At 45.4% G+C, this 22802-nt stretch overlaps 2 protein-coding genes across 10 annotated transcripts in view; one reads left to right on the top strand and one right to left on the bottom strand.

The window, feature by feature from the left end:
• SLA (Src like adaptor) overlaps positions 1-12028 on the top strand; it is a 68148-nt gene extending 56120 nt beyond the window's left edge. For all 5 annotated transcript variants that reach the window (XM_035277474.3, XM_035277471.3, XM_078353145.1 and 2 more), the window contains 4 exons: positions 1438-1541; positions 4187-4318; positions 8715-8847; positions 10022-12028. In XM_035277474.3, the coding sequence (XP_035133365.1) occupies positions 1438-1541; positions 4187-4318; positions 8715-8847; positions 10022-10235 (583 nt within the window). In that variant the 3' untranslated portion in view covers positions 10236-12028. The remainder of the gene's footprint in view (positions 1-1437; positions 1542-4186; positions 4319-8714; positions 8848-10021) is intronic.
• TG (thyroglobulin) overlaps positions 1-22802 on the bottom strand; it is a 275822-nt gene that overhangs the window by 92399 nt on the left and 160621 nt on the right. For 4 of the 5 annotated variants that reach the window (XM_078353142.1, XM_035277468.3, XM_035277469.3 and 1 more), the window contains one exon: positions 17213-17415. In XM_078353142.1, the coding sequence (XP_078209268.1) occupies positions 17213-17415 (203 nt within the window). Of the gene's footprint in view, positions 1-8130; positions 8374-17212; positions 17416-22802 lie in introns of those variants that run through there. The other variant, XM_078353141.1, reaches the window with a different exon arrangement.

A 22802-nucleotide genomic window follows, 5' to 3' on the forward strand; every position in this document is an offset into this window, starting at 1 on the left:
AAATGCTTATGTGCCCTCCTTGAAAAATTTGTAAGATGAACTGGAGAAATCTTAGAAAACCAGGCTCAGCAGGTAAGAAAATAAGGACCTTGCTTTCTCCTGTAGTCATGCCAGTGAGGTCTCTGCCATCTCCTGGTTGGCTTTGGAGCCCCGCACACCTGAGCACAAATCTTGGCTTCCCTACTTCCATGTGAGGGCCTTAGAAAAGTGGCTTCACCTCCTGGAGTTACACTATCCTCATCTGTCAAGTTACCAAAGTCGGAAGTTGGCGAAGAAGTGAACAGCATATTGGAAATGGGAAAGAAAGGAGGACTCCATTGATAAATACTAAGTTACTTCTTCAAGTCCAGAGTAAGACTCTACATGCCACGTGCTCATCTTGCAAGACAGAGATAACCATCTGAATCCTTTGAAGACTGAAATTCCACGTGTTTAATTTCAGTATTCATTATTTACCAGTACTGTAGTAAACTGCTAATGTGGTAGGAGAGTCCTGTAAATTAACTGTGAATACCAGAAGCCATTCCCATGGTTAGGATGATACACGTGAACAAAAGTGGAGCAGGAGCTGCTGTGTTCTGAAAGAGATGTGAGTCACATGAATCTTCTGCATCAGCTGCTTACCCTGGAGCCATTCATTCATTGCATGCATCAGCGCCTTCATGCTGAAGCTGTGGAGCTACAGCTGGTGGGAGCTGGGGTGGTGAGGAACCAAAAGGAGTGACATAATTATGACCTCATGGGACTACCAATCTAACAGAGGTGATCACATCCTCTAATATGTCAAAGAGGAAGAGTAGGGCTGGGCATGGTGGCTCACACCTGTAATCCCAGCACTTTGGAAGGCCAAGGTGGGTGGATTGCTTGAAGTCAAGAGTTCAAGATCAGCCCAGCCAACATGGTGAATCCCCATCTCTACTAAAAATACAAAAAAAATAGCAAGGCATAGTGGCACGTGCCTGTAATCCCAGCTACTTGAAAGGCTGAGGAAGGAGAATCACTTGAACTTGGGAGGTGGAGTATGCAGTGGGCCAAGATCACTCTGTTGTTCTTCAGCCTGGGTGACACAGCAGGAATCCATCTCAATAAATAAACAAATAAATGTAACTCCAGATATAAATAAATAAAGGATAATGTAACTCCAGATATAAATAAATAAAAGAGCAGCAGTGAAGTATGGTGGTTATAGAATTGGATGTCCCAGAAAAGTGAATTCTAATTTTAACACTATCAACTGCTGACATGGTATCTTGGGCAAATTACTAAATCACTGGGACCCTTAGTATCCTCATCTGTGAAAGGGAGATAATGCTACCTGTCTTAGTGGGTTCAGATGAGGATTAGGTTTCAAGTGCTCAGTGTGGTGGGTGGCCCATTCCCACCTGTCCTGGGGGAGGACTTGCTCGGGATCCTAATGGCTGTCTTCCTCCTTCCCAGCTGGCTCTTTGAGGGCCTGGGCAGAGACAAGGCCGAGGAGCTGCTGCAGCTGCCAGACACGAAGGTCGGCTCCTTCATGATCAGAGAGAGTGAGACCAAGAAAGGTGAGTGGCCTCCAACTCATCTTTCCCCGTTCAGGGCAGACAAGCATGTTTTGTTCCTGGCTGACTCGTGACATGGCTTCATTTTCCTTCCTCCTACATCCATGCAAATTGACCCAATGTAGTTAGCCCCCTGCAGCCCACATACTGCTGGAGAGGCCAGTGTGGAAGCAAGGGGACAGGCAGTGGGGAGCCAAGTGGGCACTGTTATGGGCCTGGCCAACATCAGGCCTGATGACTCCTGCTGGAGAATTTTCCAGCAGCTGAGAACAAAACTGAACATAGCGTGTAGAAAGCACACTGGGCAGACAGAAAGCGGCCTTCAGTACAGGCCTGGCCTGTGTTCTAAGCTCTGTGACTGACTTGCCTGAGCACAGTCTTCTCATCTGTGAAATGGAGAGAAAACCCCTTTCTTATAAGGGTGTGGGAGATTCAAATGTCATAATATTTGTATTGCTCCTGCTGCACAGATGGCCCCGATATCAGGTTCCTCTGTGCTCTGTAACCAAACCAGAGAATCAGCTGTGTCCTCTCAGTCACCACCATCTCTAGCATTATCATTTCCTTGCATCCTATGCATTAAGCACCTCAGTAAAAGCACAGATAGTGTGAGCTCTTTGTCATGGTTCAAAGCAAGGGTTCCAAATTCCAATTTTAGCCTTACAAATTACTAAGTTACTGCCTCTCTCTCCCTAAGCCTCAGCTCTCTGATCTAGACCATGAAATTTACAGTAGGAGAGTACTGTGTTTATCCCCAAATACTTAACAGCTAGGATTTCCCAGACTAAACAATAACTTTTTTTAAATTCAGAAGGTATCTTCAAGTTCTTGGCTTGCTTCTTGCATACTTGATATCAAAGAAGAAAAAACACAGTATCTGAGAGTGCTTCCTATGCACCTAATAAGTGCCAAAGCTCCATGGTGCTAGAGCTCTTCACCAAAAAGAGCATCGACCTTGCTTTCAGAGAGCAGGGTCAGATATATGTGATTAAACAAAAAATCCAAGATCAACTATTCACTCAAAAACCTAAATAGGCTGGGGGACAGAAAGATCAAAGCAAAAGCAAAACATCCTCTGCCTGTCCCAGTGTTCCCCGGAGGCAGGATGCCCTGACTCAGAAAGAAACTCCTAAATTGGCCTGGCCAAGAACCCAGGGTGGGTGCCACAGAGCTCATCTAAAAATAAAGATATTATCAGGCAGATGAGTGATCATGCTGGAGCTGGGTGGGTGTGGCAGGCCCACCTTGGGTATGCAAAGCTCTGACTTTTTTTTACTTGTTACCCTCGACTTGCTTACCACACTCCCACTTCTCCTGATCTTACGGGAAGGCTCACGCTGGGTTGACTCAGGGCAGGTCTGGGTGCCCTGAGGGATGAGCTGAGGCCAAGATTCACATCCCAAGGTGGCATTTCCAAGCCCTGTGCCCCTGGCCGTATCCCATTGAGACTCTAGGCCTCTGCTTCTCCATCTTTAAAAAAATCGGGGGCAATGCCTCCTATGACCTTTCTGAGAATTAATAGAAATGTCTCGGCAATTGCTTAGCCCTGCCCAGCAGAGATAGCAAAATCAATCAGTTCCCTAACTCCTCTGTCTGGTGGGCATTTTCTACTCCTGAAATCCCAGAAGATAGAGCAGAGAGGACCCTAAAACATAACCTATATCCAATTCTCTCATTTTGCATTTGGGGAAATCGAGGCACATGCCTGAGATTCTGCTCCTACCAACCCATATCAGGTCATTGCTCTAATGAGGGTTAAGGAACAATAACCCACCTTTCAGATTTTTCTTAGGGACACCCAGAAAGATGACTCAACTCCTTCAAATTTCTGAAAAAACTAAGCTCAAGTCAGAGATAGTATAGACAAAGAAAGAGAGAGAATAACTGCAAGGACCCCCTCAAATGTGTGCTGTGGCAGCATTGATGGGACAGAGGCTCAAAGAGGAAAACAGTAGGGATGACATCTTAGAATGTATCCAGGAAGGAACCAAAAACGATCATGGGTCCTGGAGCTACAGGTTGCAACCAAAGTGCAATCATTCAATTTGGCCTCAGGATGTGGAAACAGCCCAAATGTGTTTGCCTCAAAAAGATAGAAGACAAGGCTGGGTGCAGTGGCTCATGCCTGTAATCCCAGCACTTTGGGAGGCTGAGGTGGGTGGATCACTTGAGTCCAGGAGTTTGAGACCAGCTGGGCAATGTAGCAAAACCCCATCTCTACAAAAAATACAAAAATTAGCTGGGCATGGTGGCACATGCCTGTAGTCCCAGCTACTCAGGGGGCTGAAGTGGTTGGATCCCTTGAGCCCAGGAGGTAGAGGCTGCAGTGAGCCAAGATCACCCCACTGTACTCCAGTTTGGGTAACAGAGTGAGACCCAGTCTCAAAAAAAAAAGCAAGGAGGATGAAACCTGTGTGTTCCTGAAAACCTGTAAGGGCCATAGGATGGACACATCTGCTTTGACACAATAACACACTCCTGCAATGGGAAGCAACATCTAAACACAGGAGGGTCTAGTGGAGGGAGGCATCACTGTTGTATCCCAAGGGTGGGCAGGTCTCCCTGCCTCGGTGGTGGCAAGCTGGTTAGCTGGGTGCCTTCAGGTGGGGACAGGTGGAGCCCGCTGACTTATCCTCTACCTCCTGCAGGGTTTTACTCGCTGTCGGTGAGACACAGGCAGGTAAAGCATTACCGCATTTTCCGCCTGCCCAACAACTGGTACTACATTTCTCCGAGGCTCACCTTCCAGTGCCTGGAGGACCTGGTGAACCACTATTCTGGTAAGAGACATTCAATCTGGACTGATTGCGATGGTGGGACCCCTCTTAGCTAATTGCTCTGCTGCACCATCCACCTGGAATGCAGAGGGGTCACCAATAAATGCAGTGATTTACTCTTGCTTTCTGCCCATGCTGCCCTCACGATATGCTCTCTTGTTAATTCAGACCGTAAATTTCAGACTGGTTGCAGGGCACTCGTTCGTTCATCCCTTGGTTCATTTAATAGCATATGTTGTATGCTCATTATGTTCCAGATGGATATGACTACAAATAATTGCACTATCATGGGTTAAGGGAAGATTAGTAGTTTGAACTGGAACCAATGGGAGTACAAAGGAAAGTGTCATCAATTCTGCTTGGTTGAGACAGGGAAAGCTTGCCTGTGCGTGCTGCCTTAATAAGCAAAATACAGCTAATCTCAAATTTGCCCTCTCTCTACCTGTACATTCAACAAGTTAAGGTGTGCCTAGATTCACAACTGCAATCAGCTTGCACATCCCTAAGTGGGGCATACATCTTTAAGCCTCTGGGGCTTTGTTCTAGACTGCCCCTCATTCTCCCTTTTCTACTTGTCAAGATCCTCACTGGCCTTCAAGGCCAACATGAATCGCCTCTGCAATGAAGCTACAGGAGTTACCAGTGGCTGCCTGTCTTCACTGTGCTCAGAGCACGCCCAGGGTTCCTTTCCAGCATTCTAATCATGCTTCCATGTGGTCTGTTTGATTGTGTGCTAACCTGTGTTCCTTAGCAGGCTCCTAAATACTAGGAATTGCATTTAGTTCATTTCTGTGCCCTTCGCAGACCCAGGAAGAGGTCTGAATTCTCCCAGGCTGATGAGATGGGGAGCATCCACTAAGATAAAGGACACATCTTTATCTTATGTGGTGTTGGCAGCTGGAAGAGTAGGACACTGCCAGACAGAGAAAGTTGAGTTACACTGTAAAAGGCCCAAACATCAGCTCAGGATTCGGAACTTTACCCTATTGTGAACAGTTGGCTAAATGCTAAATTTCCAAAAACCAGCTCTGGAAGCTCTGTTTCTATCCCAAATCTGCTCACTGTTAGCTGGGCAGCCTGGGGCTGGCAGTTTGTGTCTCACTTTCTTAATCTGTGCCAGGCAGACACTAATAGTCCCCCCTCTCAAGGACACCATGAGGATCCACGGAGTTAGTGCATGGAAGGTGAGGAGGGTACCTGGCCCATAACCACGAGCGCCCATTAAATACCAGCCACTTCACCTAGCAGAATATCGCTGTCCTCCTCACTTCCTCTACACATTAGAGGGAGGAAGGAAGAGGATGCTTTTGCTTTCATAGCATCTTCTGGGTTCAGGATGCTTGACCTCACACACTGGGGCAACTTTGCCAGCGTCCTCTTGTATATGGGGTCTTGAACTGAACAAATGAAGGCTATTTCAGGGAGAAACAAGTCTACAGGGCTTTGGTTATCACAGCTGGCCCAGCAGAAGCAGCAGGGCATGGAGCAAAAATGGCTGTTCAGGAGAGGCTGGTCCAAGCTCAGATCTGTACCATGTGAGGCTTTGGGCAAGGTCAGCCACCCCTCAGAACCTGGGGTCCCCATTTATGGGAGGTGGGTGAATATGGGCTCCTAGCAGGTGATTGAATAATTACTAAACACAACTGTTTACATAGCGTGTTCAGCATAGCCTGGCACACAGCAGATGCAAAATAAATAATAACAGATATTACTTCTGTGATATCTGAAAACTTAGTAGCCAGGTAAAAACGAAAGAGGAAGGGAGTCCTGGAAACAGCCAACTTATATTGGTTTTGAGTAAAGGTTGGTTGTGGTATTTGGCTTTTAATAACAACCATCGGAGGGGGTGTGGAGACCATAAGTTTTGCATAGACAAAAGCAAACATGAGAAAGATGCTGTCCTAGCAAAGCTTCTAGGGACCACGAGGCCATGAGGCTACCAGGCCAGAAACACCCAAATCTACCTGCCGCTGCTTGACCATGGGGCATATCTCACCCCAGGCAGCACTAGAACCTTCCCACAATATGTTTCTGGTCATCGAACCACTCAATGGATTAGGGTCATCCGTTTGCTTCTGTGAATAACTGAAAAGGGTGTGAAAACCTGAAATCCTCCTTATGCCCCATTCAGAATCCCCAAGCAGAAACCACACAGCCACTTTGATCTCCACTGGACTCATTCTAAAGACAGAACGAGAGGAACTGTTCACCAGGGTTTAAATAGACATCTAACAACAGGTTGCCTATAATTTTTATCACGATGCTTTTAGGCAAATTACTTAACACCTTGCAGGCTCAGGGTTTTTTTATTTATAACTTGGGGATTAAAATGCAATAATCTTCACAGAATTGCTGCTAGTCCAAGAAAAAATGCACATGAAAAATGCGGCACCTAAAGTACACCATGCATGCTGGTTACTGAGAGAACAGAGTGCATGGGCATAAATGAGCTCTAAAATATGGCTTGGAAAATCAAGGGCTGGGGACCTTGAGGGTCTAAGAACCCTTGAATATAGAGTTGTTGGACCCTAAAGGTCCAGAGGAGTGTGAATTCTGATGAGCCATGTAGACAGGGGTGAATGAGACCAGGGTGTCTGAATCCTAGAGACAGCTGGATGGTGTCTTTCTTCTTTGTTTAAGAGGCAATGAGTTGCTTTTACAATGAGTCAATAAGATTTAGTTTGGTCACATTTCTATGGCCCTGAGCAAGTTACTTCACCTCAAGATCCTCAGCTTTCTACTCCCCAAAATGGGTCTAAAAACATTGAGTTGATCAAGGGCTCAGTGTGATCCAGGGGATGAGGCTAGCTTAGTGCTGGAGGCATGTGATGTGCTTATAAGTGGTGGTTCTTTTGCTTTTTGTCAAATTTTATTTTTCACCCTGCATATTAACCTGTCTGAGGAAGGAAACTCAGGAAGTGTCCCCTGCCTGAGCTGCACATTGCAGCTGATCTCTCCAGCCTTTGCATCTGACTTCATCTTCCTCGCCTCATAACCTGGGAGGTCGTTTCAATTTCCAACACATGACAGGTCATTAGTTTAGATTCCCGTCCCATTAAATCTCCCTCGAAATTCATGGTCTCACCTCCCATTTCTCCAAGGGCACCTGTGTGGGTGGACATTTGAGTTCATAGTTGACGTCAGACTGAAAACCACGAAACAAAGTCTTCCTGGCTGACCTCCTGTGACAGGATGAGTGTGCTTCTTCTGCTACAAATTCCTTTTTCAGTCATTGGCAAGGATGCCCCAGAGAGCACTCCATAAATCAGATGGGAGGTGGGACCTGTCAGAGGTGTGATGTGCTTTCTAAACCCTGGTGGTGGATTGGCTCTGCAGCCAGGGGTGGTTCAGTCCAGTCGGAGACCAGTGGCTCCTCATCCCCTTGGCCATGTCATCTCCCACAGGGCACAGGAGAAGCACTGGGGTCAGGGTCTTTAGCCTGAATAAGACTGCACAGAATTTCTTGAATCTCTAAGATGCCTGAGTACAGCAGAATCAAGTCTTTCTGATGATAACATGGGCTAGGAAGAAGCCTTCCAAGAGATAGAAGCTATGTCGTGATGTGCCCGAGAGTCAGGCATTTCATACAGAGATTTTCATACAAGCGAAAAAGAAACAGGTTTATTTAATTTTCATTCTTTCTGTGCGTGAGTCTCTAGAATGAAAGAGAGATGGTCTGCATTCTTTCTTTGTCTGCATTCTCTCCTTGCCCTCTTCGTTTTTCTCTTCCCTCCCTTCCTGTGTCTTCTACTCTTCATGCTATTTTTGCCTCCTCCTCTTCCTCCTTCTCCCTCTCATCTTTGCTTTTCCTTCTTGTCCTCTTTCATTCCTCCTCAGCTCCCTGTCTCCTTTCCTTCCTTCTTTCATTGCTTCTTTTATCTTTCTTCCTAGAGGTGTATTTAGTCCACCTGTGCATACTGAATGCACAACTGGGGGGATGAATGTTGTATGTGGCCCCATTCTCACACCCTGTGAAGTTGATAATTTGGGCCTTCGTTGGAAACCCTGGAAGGCTGTGGCCTCTGCAGGCACTCACTTGTTGCCTCGTTTCTTTGATTCTGCAGTTGAGGAAAATGAAGCTCAATGAAGTTCCTCGTCATTTACCATGGGGGCAAAGCTAAAATTCAAACCCAAGTTTGCTTGATACTGGATCCTAAACCTCTCTCTCTGCCCGCACCTGCCTAAATGCAGAGTACACCAGGGCACACTCACATTTCTCAAACAACTGAGCATGTGACTTTCAGCCTTGCTACTACCTACCATGCCCCTTTGAAGTCTCAGCCCCAGTTTCCCCACAGCAATAGCCAGGGAGCTGCACTGGAGGGTGTGTCAGGCCTGCACCCCACACTGGCTGAGGCGTCCACAGGGTCCCTGACTGGCTGTCTGCTTCCCTCCTCAGAAGTGGCTGATGGCCTGTGCTGTGTGCTCACCACGCCCTGTCTGACACAAAGCACAGCTGCCCCGGCAGTGAGGACCTCCAGCTCACCTGTCACTTTGCGTCAGAAGACCGTGGACTGGAGGAGAGTGTCCAGGTGAGTATGGTGTGTGTGCGTGCGTGTGTGTGTGTACATATGCAAGTGGTCCGTGAATGTGTGAGCACAAAACAGTGTGTGTGCCTAGTACATAAAAACCATGGCCAGGGTCAGCCAGCCCTGCTGAGACCTGGAGGTGAGCACCCCACCCAGATGTAAACCAAGGGAATCCTTGGGTGCTGGTGCAGCCTCAAGCATCACAAGGTGTGTGGCAGCTTCCCCTGTTTCTGCACCTTTCTCTTTCTAGTTGTTAGAATCCTAGAAAGTATCACATCCTGTGTAAATTTAATATTATTTAAAACCCACTCACAAAGCTTAAAAACATCAGTAGAATCCTACAGTGACTTCTTTGTTTTCTCTAGGAGAAAAACCTTTCATCAATTTGTTCTGTTTATTCCATTGTCAGCGTGTGAATTTTAAAGGCTATTTACAGTTTGGGATTGGTGGATTATTTTAGTAATTCAGTATCAATCCAGAGATCCCACCGGCAAATCAAAGAAATCAGAGATCAGAATTATATAAGAGATAAAGAAAACAGCTCTTTCTTATAAATAATAAAAAGTAATTTTACTAGAATTGACAGTTGGAAGTGTCAGCCTTCCAAGAAAACAGCAGTTCAGAGAGGTTATTTATCCAAGATCATGTGGCCCACAAATATAAGAACCAGCATTAAAATAATCGGTTAGAATAATTGCAGTTAGAGTAGAATAATTGGTTAGAGTAATAATTAGAATAGTAGGTTAGGGCTGGCTCATGCCTGTAATCTCAGCACTTGGGGAGGCCGAGGCAGGTAGATCACCTAAGTTCAGGAGTTTGAGACCAGCCTGGCCAACATGGTGAAACCCTGTCTCTACTAAAACTACAAAATATTAGCCAGGCGTGGTGGTAGACATCTGTGATCCCAGCTAGTCAGGAGGCTACGGAGGGAGAATTGCTTGAGCCTGGGAGGCAGAGGTTGCAGTGAGCAGAGAATGCGCCACTGCACTCCAGACTGGGCAATAGAATGAGACTCCATCTCAAAAAAAAAAAAAAAAAGAAGGATAAATAAGAGAAATAGTCACCAGGAATTTCATTTTTCTTTTCCTCCTGTTCTCATTCTCTTGCCCTCATCCCCTCCTCTCTCTATGACCCTCTCTTTTTTCCCATTCTCTGCCCCCTTTCTTCTGACCCACAGGCTGCAGGAGGACCATGAGGGAACAGAAAACCCACTTGGGGTAGACGAGTCCCTTTTCAGCTACGGCCTTCGAGAGAGCATCGCCTCTTACCTGTCCCTGACCAGTGAGGACAACACCTCCTTCGATCGAAAGAAGAAAAGTGTCTCCCTGATGTACAGTGGCAGCAAGAGAAAGAGCTCATTCTTCTCATCACCACCTTACTTTGAAGACTAGCCAAGAACAGACACAATGGTTCATGCCCTAAAGGAACAGATGTTCCAACGATTGCTTGGAATCTTGCAAAAAGCAAGATTCCCTGATCCCCGGGAAACTCATATATTTTAGGAGCCAAGAGAAGCCACATGGAGACTCAAAGCTGCATCTTCTCTATTCACATCGTGACCACAGGAACTCTGGCCTGGTGTCCGATCAGGGCAGTGGCTTCATGAAAGATTGGGTCATGACATGTCAGGCAGTGCTTGGAAGAGCTCAGCATGTATCTGTGCACACATTGTGTATGTGAGACACAGGACAAAGCCACCCTCACAAGAAAGTGCACCAGGACCATTCTCCAAGGAACTGGACCTGTCCAGATAGCTATGCTCCAAGGTCGTTGGAGGGAACTTCCGTATGGCCAAGGCTGAGAGGGAGAGGAAACAATAGCTATGGACTGGCAGAAGGTCTGGGTTTGCAGATGCATCCCCGTGAATGGAACTACTTTAACCAATCCATAGGGATCTCTCGTATGCTTTCCTCTCTTTTTATAGGAACTCTGTGACACTAAACATTAGCCCGAAAAACTTCTGAGCCTTCAATTGGGAGATACCTTGGGCCTGCTCCTGTACCAAAGCCATGTGGGTGGAAGGCAGATAGCCCCGCTGATTCTGCAGAGGGCCAGAAGAATGAGAGAGAGGAAGGCTGCTGGCAGGGAAATTGAGGGGGCAAGCCTAGAACTGCGCCAGCTGTCCTGGTGTCTGCAGCCATGGCTTTGCAGTGCAGAGAGAGCTTCTCTGGAATGCTGGGATTCTTGCCTACATTAATGCATCAACTATTCATTTATTGCCTGAAGAGGCATTGCATTAGGTCCTATGTAATGTGTCATGTAGGCCAGAAAAAAAAATGCCTAAGTCCCAACCCCCAATAGAGGTGTTCACACTGTAGACAGGTTAAAAAGTGGTTAAAAATAATATGTAAAAATAGAAATCACTCATGGGTTAGGGTGGAATTGGAGGCAGGTGATGGACATTCAGAAGCTCACTTTCTAGCTGTTCTTCAGAGTGAAAGGGCTGGCTGGAATAGCTGAATTTTTTAAATGAAATGGATACATTCTAAAGAATGAATTCATCCAGTACTTTATTCTAAGAAGGGTCTGGCATCCGTATGACAAAAAATGCTGAGCTCCAGGAAAGATGGGGAATCCAAGTGGATTAATGATGTCACGCATAATTTTAAGAGACAAGGGAGAAAACACAGTGTATAGCCAGAGAGGGAGAAGCAGGGATCTTCAGAGCTCCCATCCAAATCCTGCTAGGAGGAGAGTGGGCTGCAGATGAGTCTATGACTCATGTTTTCCTGTTTCAAAGGGATCCTGGGGAAGGAGGGGCACATACTTTCAGTATCTTTCCCTGCCTTCAGAGTCTGTCTGCTCACATAAGCATTCCATCGATCTGAGCTCATTGTGCTAGTGGTATGTATATGTGCAGTTACACGATCTTCTGTATCATAGATTCCAGTGTGTTTATACAAGGAGGCATCTGTGGTTTCCCCAACAATTCCAAAAGGCTATTTCAAAAGAACCAGCCAATGTATGAGAAATGAATGTAACACTGTGGACACTGACTTCCCACACAAGGCAAGGTGACCCCTGAACTCCAGATGTCTGCATAGCATCTTATGTATTGTTTTCCATTGTGACAAATGTGATTGGAATGTTGGGGAGCACCCAGAGGGATTTCTAAGTGGGGAGCATTACACTTCGCTAAATCATGTATTTATTCCTGATTAAAATAAACCTAATAAATATTTAACCCTTGGCATGTGGGGACAGTTTCTGGGTTGAGGGGGATGGGTGGTTCATTCAGAAGCTCTGTGTGTTTCAAATTTTCAAATAAACGTACAACTAGAGGCAAAGATCACCCAGAGAAACCTGGTGCCAGTTAGCAGTGCAGCATCCTCTTGAGGTGCAGCCTTAAGAAAAACCAGATTGCTTGACTTTGGAAGGTGTTTTATGAGACCTGAAGGTAAGCCTAAGGGATTGAAGGGGACAGCAAATCCTGAACAATTGTTATAAAAAACATCTCGCCTAGATTCTCCACGCATTACTTGTGATCACTGTGCTATTCATTCTCCCAAGAATTTCTTTCTGCAGATTTTTGGACACCTACCAAATCGACACTGCTCAGGTACTGGGGCTGTAGCAACGAAAACCAGATGAGGTCTCTGGTATCATGGAGCTCGACATCATAAATAGACAAGATGCTTGGTGATGGTGGTGATGAGGGTGAGGGCAGGCTGGCCTTCAGGTCCAGGCTTAGGAAAGGCCTCCTAGCAGAGGCAATGTTTGGGCTGAGGCCTGAAAGGTGAGCAGCAAATAGTCATGTAAAGATCTAGGAAGTCTATGGAGTCAGCAGGAATAATGGGGCAATTCCTGCAGGCAGAAGAAGCAAGACTGCACACTGATGAAGCTAAAAGAAGCCAGGGTGGCCAGGCCGAGGCAGCTAGGGAAGGAGAGAAGGGTCTTAGGAGGCATCAGGAAGGTGCTGCAGGGCCCTGGAGGATATAAAGTGGCATAGGGCCCATTCTAGGAGACATGAGGAGCCACTGAAAGGATCCAAGTAAGGGGTAAGATCATTTCACTGATATATTTAAAAGATCATGCTGTGTGGAGGACACATTTTTTAAATTCCATCATTGTATTGCCTACTGACACACAAAGTTTGAAATTAAAGAGGCAAAAAAAATTTAATGCGAAAATGAACAAAAGATAATGTGTGGTGCATTTTGAGGAAAAAATGGGATTTAAGGTAAAAATAAATTACATAAAGGCAAAGAGAGATGTACAGAAGCAACAATATATTAAGAAGAAATGATGATTGCACTTATGTTAATGGGATGATATAGTATCAAAATAGATTACACAACTGCAACAGGGAAAAATAGATAAATCAATAATTTTACTTGGAGATTTTAATACACAATCCCAGGAACTGATATAGTAAGCAACAATAAGTAAACAAATAAATAGGTAGATAGATTTTGATAACACTATATAACTTATTTGCCAACAAATGGATAATATATTAGATCACAGAGAAAGTCCTGGTAAATTTCAGAGTCGGCATCCTCCAATTCATGCTGTATGATAATAAAGCAATAAAATTGGGAATCAAAGTTCAAAACAAGAAATAAAAATTTAAAACTGCCAGGGATCTAAAGTAAAAAAAAAAATCCTTAGGTTAAGAAGAAAATAATGCAATAAATAAAATATTAGAAATAAATGACATATTGCTACTTTTCAAAATTTATTGGGTATAGCTGATAAAATAGTGAGAGGGCGAATTATTGTTTGAAATAAATTAATCGAGAAACAAAGAATGAAAGTAATGAGATTAATTTTCAACTTAAGAAGCTGAAAGAACAACAGATAGCCAAGGAAACGGGAAGAAAGCAGAAGATAATAACAAGACATCAATGAAACAGACTTCTTAAAACACAGCCATAGAGAAGATTTTAAAAAGCAAAACATTGTTGAAATAGACTAACGTGATAAAAATATGAACAAGAATGATCAAGAAAGATGAGGGACAACAAACACAAATCAAATGCACGTCTGCTTGTAACTATACCTGAAGACAGAGTGTGTCCCTTGCCAGCAAAGACCTAAGGCGGCAGGTTTGGTCCTCCTTCCTCTCCATCCTCTTTCTACCATCTGGAACCCCTGGCAGCCCAAACTCTAACCCAGCAGATGAGGAAGCCCTTAAGAAATGGCAGAGAAATATCTTGAAGAAACCAGAGCCCTGAGTGATCCAGAGACACCTGGACTGCCCATCTTGGCTGATGGTATAGGAGAGAGAGAGAGAGAGCAGAGAGAGAGAGAGAGAGAGAGAGAGAGAGAGAGAGAGAGAGAGACAGAGAGACAGACAGACAGAAGGAACTTTATCCACTAAGCTGCTTTAGTACTGGGTCTCCTTATATCAACTGAGCATTTTGTTCCAACAGGTATAGAAATAAACCCATCATTATTTGCAGAATGAGGAAAATTCATAGAAAACCCAAAGAAACCCACAGGCAAAGTATTAGATGTGACAAAACAGCTTAGCAAATTGCTGAAACAACTTATTTCCTAACACAAGTATTTTCAAACTGGAAAATACAATAGAAAAGAAGAAAGTGGTGACAGGGCCAGCCAAATGACGACACATGTAGGAACTTGACTCACAATGGTTTCACAAAACTTTTATTTAGAAATGTTCAGAACTGTATGAAAAGACCTAACAAGGCAAAACTACTGTGTCCATGGTTACAGCGTTTACCTGATTCATTAAGGCAAAGCTTAACATCATTACAGTGTAGATTTTTTTCTGAAATTAAGGATCAAGTCTATGTCACTCAAACTCCCAGAAAAAATATTAGAATAAAACCTCAATAAACTTATTCTAAAATATATATGGAAGCATCTAAACTCATGAATAGCTTGGTGAATTCTGAATAGACAGGCATTGCATGCTCACAATATGAGATATACTGCAAAAACAATAGAGAACAGTGCTCTGAGCCCAAACTACCATCTCTCTCATCACTTTAGTGGAACTCAGCACATCTCTGAACCAAATGCTGTGCTAAGTGTTAAGGAAACACTAAGAGGATTACACTCATGTACGTTTTCAAGCACCTAGTCATGATAGAATTGGAATGAGAGATGTTAGAATAATAAGCATGTAAAATAAGGCACAGTTTCTAAGAATTGCTAAATATAAGTCTTTTCACTAAGGTAAGATTCTTTCCTTCTGTTTCAAGAGATGAGGAAAGGCTTGGAGGCCTCATTCCAGCTGATCCCTGAAGGATAGCAGGAACTTTCCAGGTAGATACTGGATATGCTGAATACAGAACAGAGTTAAGAAGGTCTGGAGGAAGGCAAGGCATTTCCTCAGAAGGGTGATAGCCAGGGATCCTCAAGTGTAGGATTCATGCAGGAATGGAGTAAGAAACAAGACAGAACAATTTAGCTTGAGGCCAATGCCTGAGGCCAGGAGTTCACCCCGAGGAATGCAGACTTGGGGCGATGTTACAGAACAGCAAGGGAAATGTTTTCTGGGTCCATGAATCATACCCCAGAGGACAAGACCTCCCCTGTCTTAAAACTGTCCAGGGACAGAGCTACAGAAGGCATGTTTGCAACAAGCACCTTCATCCCCCAACCCAGCCCCGGGACAGGTGAAATGCCCTAGGATGCACTTCTGTCTGGAGTTGCCTTCCTTTGGCAAAGGAAGAGGAAAGAAGGAGCTTGGATTTCTTGAGTTCCTATGTTATGCAGGACACTTTACAAACCATTAAGTCCTGGCAACATCTCGAGACCTTGGGAAATAGAATTAATCACATGGATTTGATTTGATAGGTGAAGAATACAAGGTTAAGTGTCTTCTCCAAGACCAAGATCTTAATGCAGGCCTATCTGATGGCTCTTTATCTTACACCCTGAGATCCCAAGAGAGTCCCAAATTCCCGGAGAGGCAGCCTCATACAGTGGGGAAACACAGGACTTAGCTTTAGCTTCTAGTCCTTAATGCAGCTTCTTCCTTGCTGTGTGTTCTTTGGTAGGTCACTAAATCTTCTGAGTTTCAGATTTCTCATCTCTAGATTGCAAAATAAAATAAAGTCCCCTTGCCAATCAACATGAGGAATCTGTGAGATAAGACACTGAAAGTGCTTTGTGGTCTCAAAAGTGCTAAATAAATACAGGTTATTCATTATCATCACAGGATTTCCCTTGACCAATATTTCAACAGTTCTGGCCTCAAGATTTGCAAAGAGATTTAAGATTTTATCCCAGAATAAATTGCCAACTCACATTCATTTCCCCAAACATCTGTTGATAAAAAACACATTTAAGAACCGCTAATATATTGAAGTATTTTAGTTCTCTCAATTCCAAATAATTTCACATGCATCCCAAGGACTACTGGGAGCAGTTGTAAAAGCTGCTTCCAAATGACTAAAACAGATGGAAGGTTTATTTTTAAATACACTGCCATTTGTTAAAACAGATTAGTATTTGAAATTCCCCAAACACCTAAACCCTCAAAAAGAAAAATCTGCTTTCTGAGCCCATTGGAAGGTATTTTTGGCATCTTCTGGGTCCTAATGAGTGTCTTGTTTCTGAAAGGGCCCTGGACAAATCACTCCAGGATCAACTCAATGCAGGATGGTTTGTTCTCAATACCAGGAATTGAAAGATGTTTGTGCCCAATTCTACTGCCACTGAGATGGATCAATATCAGAGGGATGGATTGAAGAAAATTGGGATCAAAGGATAAGACTTACAGAAAGGTGTGGAAGGGAGGGAGCTGGTGTATCCTGTGGGTCCCTGGGCCCTGAGAACAACAGCTGAACTCTCCCCCAGTCATCTGCTCACTGCTGCCCCACAATAATTAATGGTGCAACCACGGACTCTCAGATGTGCTGTGTGGGGTGCTCAGGGTATCACGGAGAGCAAGGCACACCCAGCCCCTGCTCTGCTGGAGCCCGCAGTCTTATGAGGCAGCAGCTTCGCCACTCAGAGCAATTACTTACTTTGGAAATCCTGGTAAATGCTGCACAGGGGACCTACAGGCAGCACAAGCCACATAAAGAGGGCTCAGTTCTAGGCTGAAAAGTCAGGAAGGTTTTTCTAAAGGAAAAGTAGGGCAGGCAAAGAGGGGGATGTGGAAAAACTGTTCCATGCAAAGGAAACCCTAATGAACCACTCTCAGGAAACAGAAACGCTTCGCCATCTAAAATTTTTAGCACTTTAGACATGAGGGAAAAAAAGTCAGGGGAGCTCTTCAGCATCTTGGAATCACACAAACATGGAAAACTCCAAGCAGAATCCACACTCAGGACAAAGGACAAGGGAAAGTCAAGCGATCAAAGCCAACTAGCCTTTCAAAGCACAGGAGAACCACCTCCCCAGCCACATCTACAGTAAGACTGAAGGTAGAACACACAACACTCACCATCAGCACAGCTCTCTGGAAGAGTCGCGAGTTGGTGGCCCTAGCCGTGAGAAGGTGGATGCTGGCCACATCAGCCCCGCCACGGTCTGCTGCCAGGGACACGCGCCGAGGGTCCCCGCCAAATGCTCGGATGTGGGTCTGCACCCAGGTCAGAGCTGCCACCTGGTCCAGAAGTCCCCAGTTGCCACTCACTTCTCCAGACCCTTCAGAAAAGAGGAAAGCCTTTTACCCTTTGTGACTTTGCAACCTTGGATTTGACAAACATGGTGCTGTCTATGGCAGGCAATGGCCCCTCCAGGAGTTATGGGCTCTTGTCCTCACAGGTCACAGGTCAGAAGTATGGGTTCCAAACACAGTGAGGAACATGGAGGAGCATGGGCTTTGAAAGAAGACACACGCAGGCCTGAATGCTAGCCAGTAAGGAGACCTTGATCATGTCCTTGTACCTCTCTTTTGCCAGCTAGGAGATCTGCATCATGTCTTTATAACTCTCTGAGCCACTGCTTCCCTGTCACTAGCTGAGGGGAGTTGCTCAGATTACAGGCAGTCCATCTTCAGTTCCATCACTAGCTTGGCCTGACAATGGGAAGGAGGTGAACTCTCTGCCCCACGTCTTTGACCCCTGCAGGTGGCTGTCCCTGACAGTGACCGGGACATGCTGGGGTTCTGGATTACACCCTTCCCCTCGTCTCATCATCTGAAGCCTTTATTAGCATGCAACTGAATCGATCTCTTTTTTTTATAGAATCCAAATTAACATTTGTTAAAAACTCAGCACTATTTTTTTAAATAAAATGATTTAGGCACAAGTATAGCACAAATATGCTCTTCTCTTTAGCTTTTTGAGACACTACATAGACTTCCAGTTGTGCTGTGAATTCAGTAGATCCTTCTGGTCAAACTACTCCACTAACTTGTCCTCTTTATCAGACCTTGAAACACCAGGTCTCATTTCATCTGAGCTTCCCACTCTTCTCTTCTGACTTTGCACTAAGGAACCTCATCAGATTCCATGGCTTTCATTAGCACCTACATGTTGGCGACGGTCCTTTGTGTGTCAGCAGCCCAGCCCACTCCCCGGGCTCCAGATCCTTCATTTCTCCATGAGACATGATAGTTATGATTTACAGGATTCGGCATCCAGCAAGAAACTACGGATAAGATCCCATATTCCCAAGTAGGAAAGAAGAAAAGAAAAAACAGAAAAATCTTGCATCCTGATTCCCCAGTCTAGTATTAAGTCACAAAGTTTAAGGGAACATGATGGTCTCACCATGGAGCCAGACCAGCTGGCTGCAGTCCCAGCTCCATTTACAGCCTTGAGGAGCCCTGAATAAGTTATCTGTATGCTTTGATTTTCCCCATTGGTAAAATGGGGGTGATAATAGGTGATAATAGCACTTCCTCATAAGGTTGTTGAGTAAATTAGTGAATATTTGTAAGAGGAGCAGAACAGTGCTTGTCACAAAGCACTATAGAAGGTTATTTTTTCATGACATAGAACAGGTTTAGGCTCTAACATTATGTCACTGATGCTCTTAGCAGAGTTTCCTTGTCTCCAGCCTGCCTGAGCACTCCACTTAGCTCAGAGTGCATAACGGTACAAATTATTCTTCCAGCTGTAGAGACGTTCAGTTCTTCAAAGGCATTTTGTGTTCTGGGACTGGTGAAGCCATTGGTAGAACACGATCCTCGCTGTGAACTTTCTGGATTGCTTGTATGTCCCATTTGTTAGGATGAATGTGTTTGCTCCCTCCAAAGTCTGAGGTAGCCCAGGAAAGCATGACATCAACTTAGTCAGACCAAGTCCTACAAATCTGGAAAGTGATGGCCACAGCCTGTATTCCAGGGACAAGGAGGAGAGGACATGTTCCTGACTCTCATTTCCCATGTATCAGCTTCCCACTACACGATAAGGGTCAGTGTTGACTTCTGGGGTCCAGACTTCTGAGAGGACAGAGGTGAGCATGTGGTCAGGGGGCCACTCATTAAACAAGTATGACTGGGCTTCAGCCGGTATCAGGCACTGTGCTCGGTATGGCAGAAAGCAAGAGAGATCCCGCCTAGCCCTAGGGACACATGACCACAGAGAAATGCAGAAGGCAGTTAACAAGCAATTATGGTTCAACATGTCTGGTTTACCCTTTTCCTTTACTGGTGAAGAACTCAAACTTTAGAGGGAACGAGCTTGTTTAGATGCAAGAAGTGAATCTGAGATCAAGTTGGGACTCAAATCCTAATTCACAATCAGAATTCTGTCCTAACATTCAACCCAATTCAACAAATGCTTGTTGAAAAATCTATAATGTACATTAAAACATTTCAGTGCTTTATTTCTGAAACTTTCTCTGTTCAAAAAGCCTTTATATCTCTTTCATTCCTACTGCATCAAGTCCAAACTTCTTCCTGGCTTTTCTGACCTTCTAAATGTGCTGCGAAGCTGTCTGATCAGTCTGGCGCCCCATCACTGCCCAGGGGCTGCCCCCTCGGCTGCAGTCTGTGTGTCTAAGCTGCAGTCCTCATCCTCAGGTCCCACCTCACTCAGTCATGCAACACACACACTCTGTGCCTCTGCTGATGTCTTTGAGGCTCGGGCCCAGGGGCAAGATGTCAGAGGACTGCTCTCAGCTGCCCACAGGGATAACTGGCCTGAATGGAAGCCCTCCACACCAGCACCAACACTCTTCTCCATCCACTGTCGCCCACCCTGATCTGCCCCTGTACCTCCTGGCTCCTACTCCTCTGCTCAGAGCACCCAGCAAGCACTCACCTGCTCCCTCATTGTCTAATTGGCTCGTTTGCTCATTTGATCTCTTCAATCATCTCACAGAAGCCCCTTAGCACCATCCTGGGCTCACCCTGGTCTTACCAGAGACCATCAACAAGAGGCAGTGTCATGTAGTGTCCATGGAGCCAGACCAGCTGGCTGCAGTTCCAGCTCCACCATTTACAGCCTTGAGAGGGCCTGGACAAGCTAATAATGTTTGTGTGCTTTGACTTTCCCCATCTGTAAAATGGGGATGATATTAGCACTTCCACGTAAGGTTGAGTAAATTAGTGAATATCTGTAAGGTTGAACAGTGCTTGTCATAAAGCACTACAGATTAATTTTTCATAAAATAGAACAAGTTTAGGTTCTAACATGATGTCACTGATGCTCTCAGCAGAATGCCTTGTCTCCAGCCTGCCTGTGAAGGGGCACCTGCTGGGGCAGCATTCTGTGCCTGTTCTGGGTAGAGAGGACAGCAGACCTGCTCAGTAGGCCTCTGAGTGTCCCAGAGACGATGAGGTCATGGCAGTGTGTGGTTGCCGTTGGCAGCCAGGCCTTCTGTCTGGTGTCCTGGCCAAAGTACATTTCCTCTGCTCCCATGCCCTGCAGAGTCCACAGGCCCCTTGTCCAGCCTCTCGTCCTCTATCCCAGATGCCACTGCCCCAGTTCCCTTCACTGCTTTGCTTTGCCAGACAGAGAGGAAGAATGACTTGGGGCCAGATGCCCTCTGGGGTCTGCCCTGCTGCAGGGGCCAGGCTTGGGGAAATGGCCTCCCTTTGCCCAGCAACTACTTCCTTTCCAACTGCTCACATCAACAGGAACCAAGGCTGCCTCTAAACACTGGGCTGGGCTTGCCTTTTACCAGCAGAGAGCACGTGTTTGTCTAGTAGGCCTCAGGACTGGCACAAGCTGCTGCTTTCATTTTCCTCTGGTCTCTTTCACAAAGTACCTCTGGAGTCTGGGCTCCCAGGGACCATTTTCATTCTGGGAAACAGCAGCAGATTCCGCACACATTTATCAAGTGAGATGACGCTCACGAGGGGCTGCTCAGCCTGGCTCTGTGAGTGACAGGGCTGTTTCTGCTAAGATCAAGAGACACTGACCAGATACTGGGCCAGGAAATGATAAAAACACAGCCCTGTCTAGAGAAGAAAGTGGGAATGAATATGAGTGAGCCCGGGTACTTTTCCTCACACACTTCATCTCACATGAGCTGCCCTGCAAGGCTTAGAATCCTTCACTGACAGACAGGCAGCCTGCGCTGGGATGGAGAAGGAAGGAATTGCTCAGAGTCCTGGCCCTGCAGAGCCACAGAGCAGCCCTCAGACCCCATCCTGCTCAAATGTAAACTTGCATTCCCTGCAGAATCCCAGGCTGAGGGTGGGATGCAAAGTAACCAGCTCTTTCCAGGCTTATGTTCTGAACTGCAATTTTCAATGACTTAAAGTGGAAAAAGGGATAGATGAAGAGGTGGAGTACAGGAAAGTTGGAGGGCAATGAAATGATCCTGTGGGACCCTGTAACAGTGGGTCCAGGAGATCAGGCAGCCTGCAAACCCCAGAGAGCATCCAACACACAGGACAAACCGCAAGGTAAACTGTGGACTTCAGTAAATCATAGTGCACCACCCATCGGCTCATCAAATGTAACACATGTGCCCAACCAAATAATCTTATTAATCAATAGTAGGGTAAGAAAGAGGGGCAGAAGGAAGTGTATGGAACTCCTTGTCCTTTCTGCTTAATTTTTCTATAAACTTAAAACAGCTCTAAATAATAAAATCTATTATTTAAAAAATATGAAAGAGGGAATGGTTGCACTCGTGTGGCAGGTTTATTGGGGGATTAACTGGGATCAAGACTCGCTCCTTTGTGCTTCCAGAGGTGAGCACCTGCTTCCTGTTGTCCTCTGCATGGCCAGGCTCAGTTCTGTCTCTGATCTTGCCCGAAGCAGGCAGGAGACAACTCCTCCATAGCAGGAAGCCTGAATCTGCATCATGGCTCTGCTGCTGCTGCTCTGCCCTCCCTCTGTCTCTGTGCCTCACTTTCCTGATTGGTTTGATGAGGATGTCAATGTCTCTGCTCCCCTCTCAGAGCTCAAGAGCAGGGAAGAGCAATGTGAGAGACTGGGAAGCTTGGGAATGTAGGACACACGAGACGGGCTAAGAAGGAAGGCAAAGAAAACAGCCCGTGTTTTCATAGTAGACTGATTTATAATCCTTTGGGTATATACCCAGTAATGGAATTGCTGGGTCAAATGGTATTTCTGGTTCTAGATATATGTTTATTGGAGCACTATTAACAATAGTAAAGACTTGGAACCAAACCAAATGCCCATCAAAGATAGACTGGATAAAGAAAATGTGGCACATATATACCATGGAATACTATGCGGCCATAAAAAAGAATGAGATCATGTCCTTTGCAGAGACACAAATGAAGCTGGAAGCCATCATTCTCAGCAATCTACACAGTAACAGAAAACCAAACACTGCATGTTCTCATTGAGAAGTAAGAGTTGGACAGTGAGAACACATGGACATGGCAGGGAGCATCACACACTGGGGCCTTTCAGGGAATGGGAGGCAAGGGGAGGAAGAGAATTAGGACAAATACCTAGTGCATGTGGGTTGAAACCTAGATGACAGGTTGATGGGTGCAGCAAACCACCATGGCACATGTATACCTATGTAACAAACCTGCATGTTCTGCACATGTATAGTGGAACTTAAAGTAACATTTTTTTAAAAAAAGAAATAAACTGGCCTGTGGCTAAATGAATGCAAGAGATGGACCCTGCTCAGCATAACTGAAAAACGGG

Source organism: Callithrix jacchus, chromosome 16 (genome assembly GCF_049354715.1).
Source record: "Callithrix jacchus isolate 240 chromosome 16, calJac240_pri, whole genome shotgun sequence".
NCBI classification, from domain to species: Eukaryota; Metazoa; Chordata; class Mammalia; order Primates; family Cebidae; genus Callithrix; species Callithrix jacchus.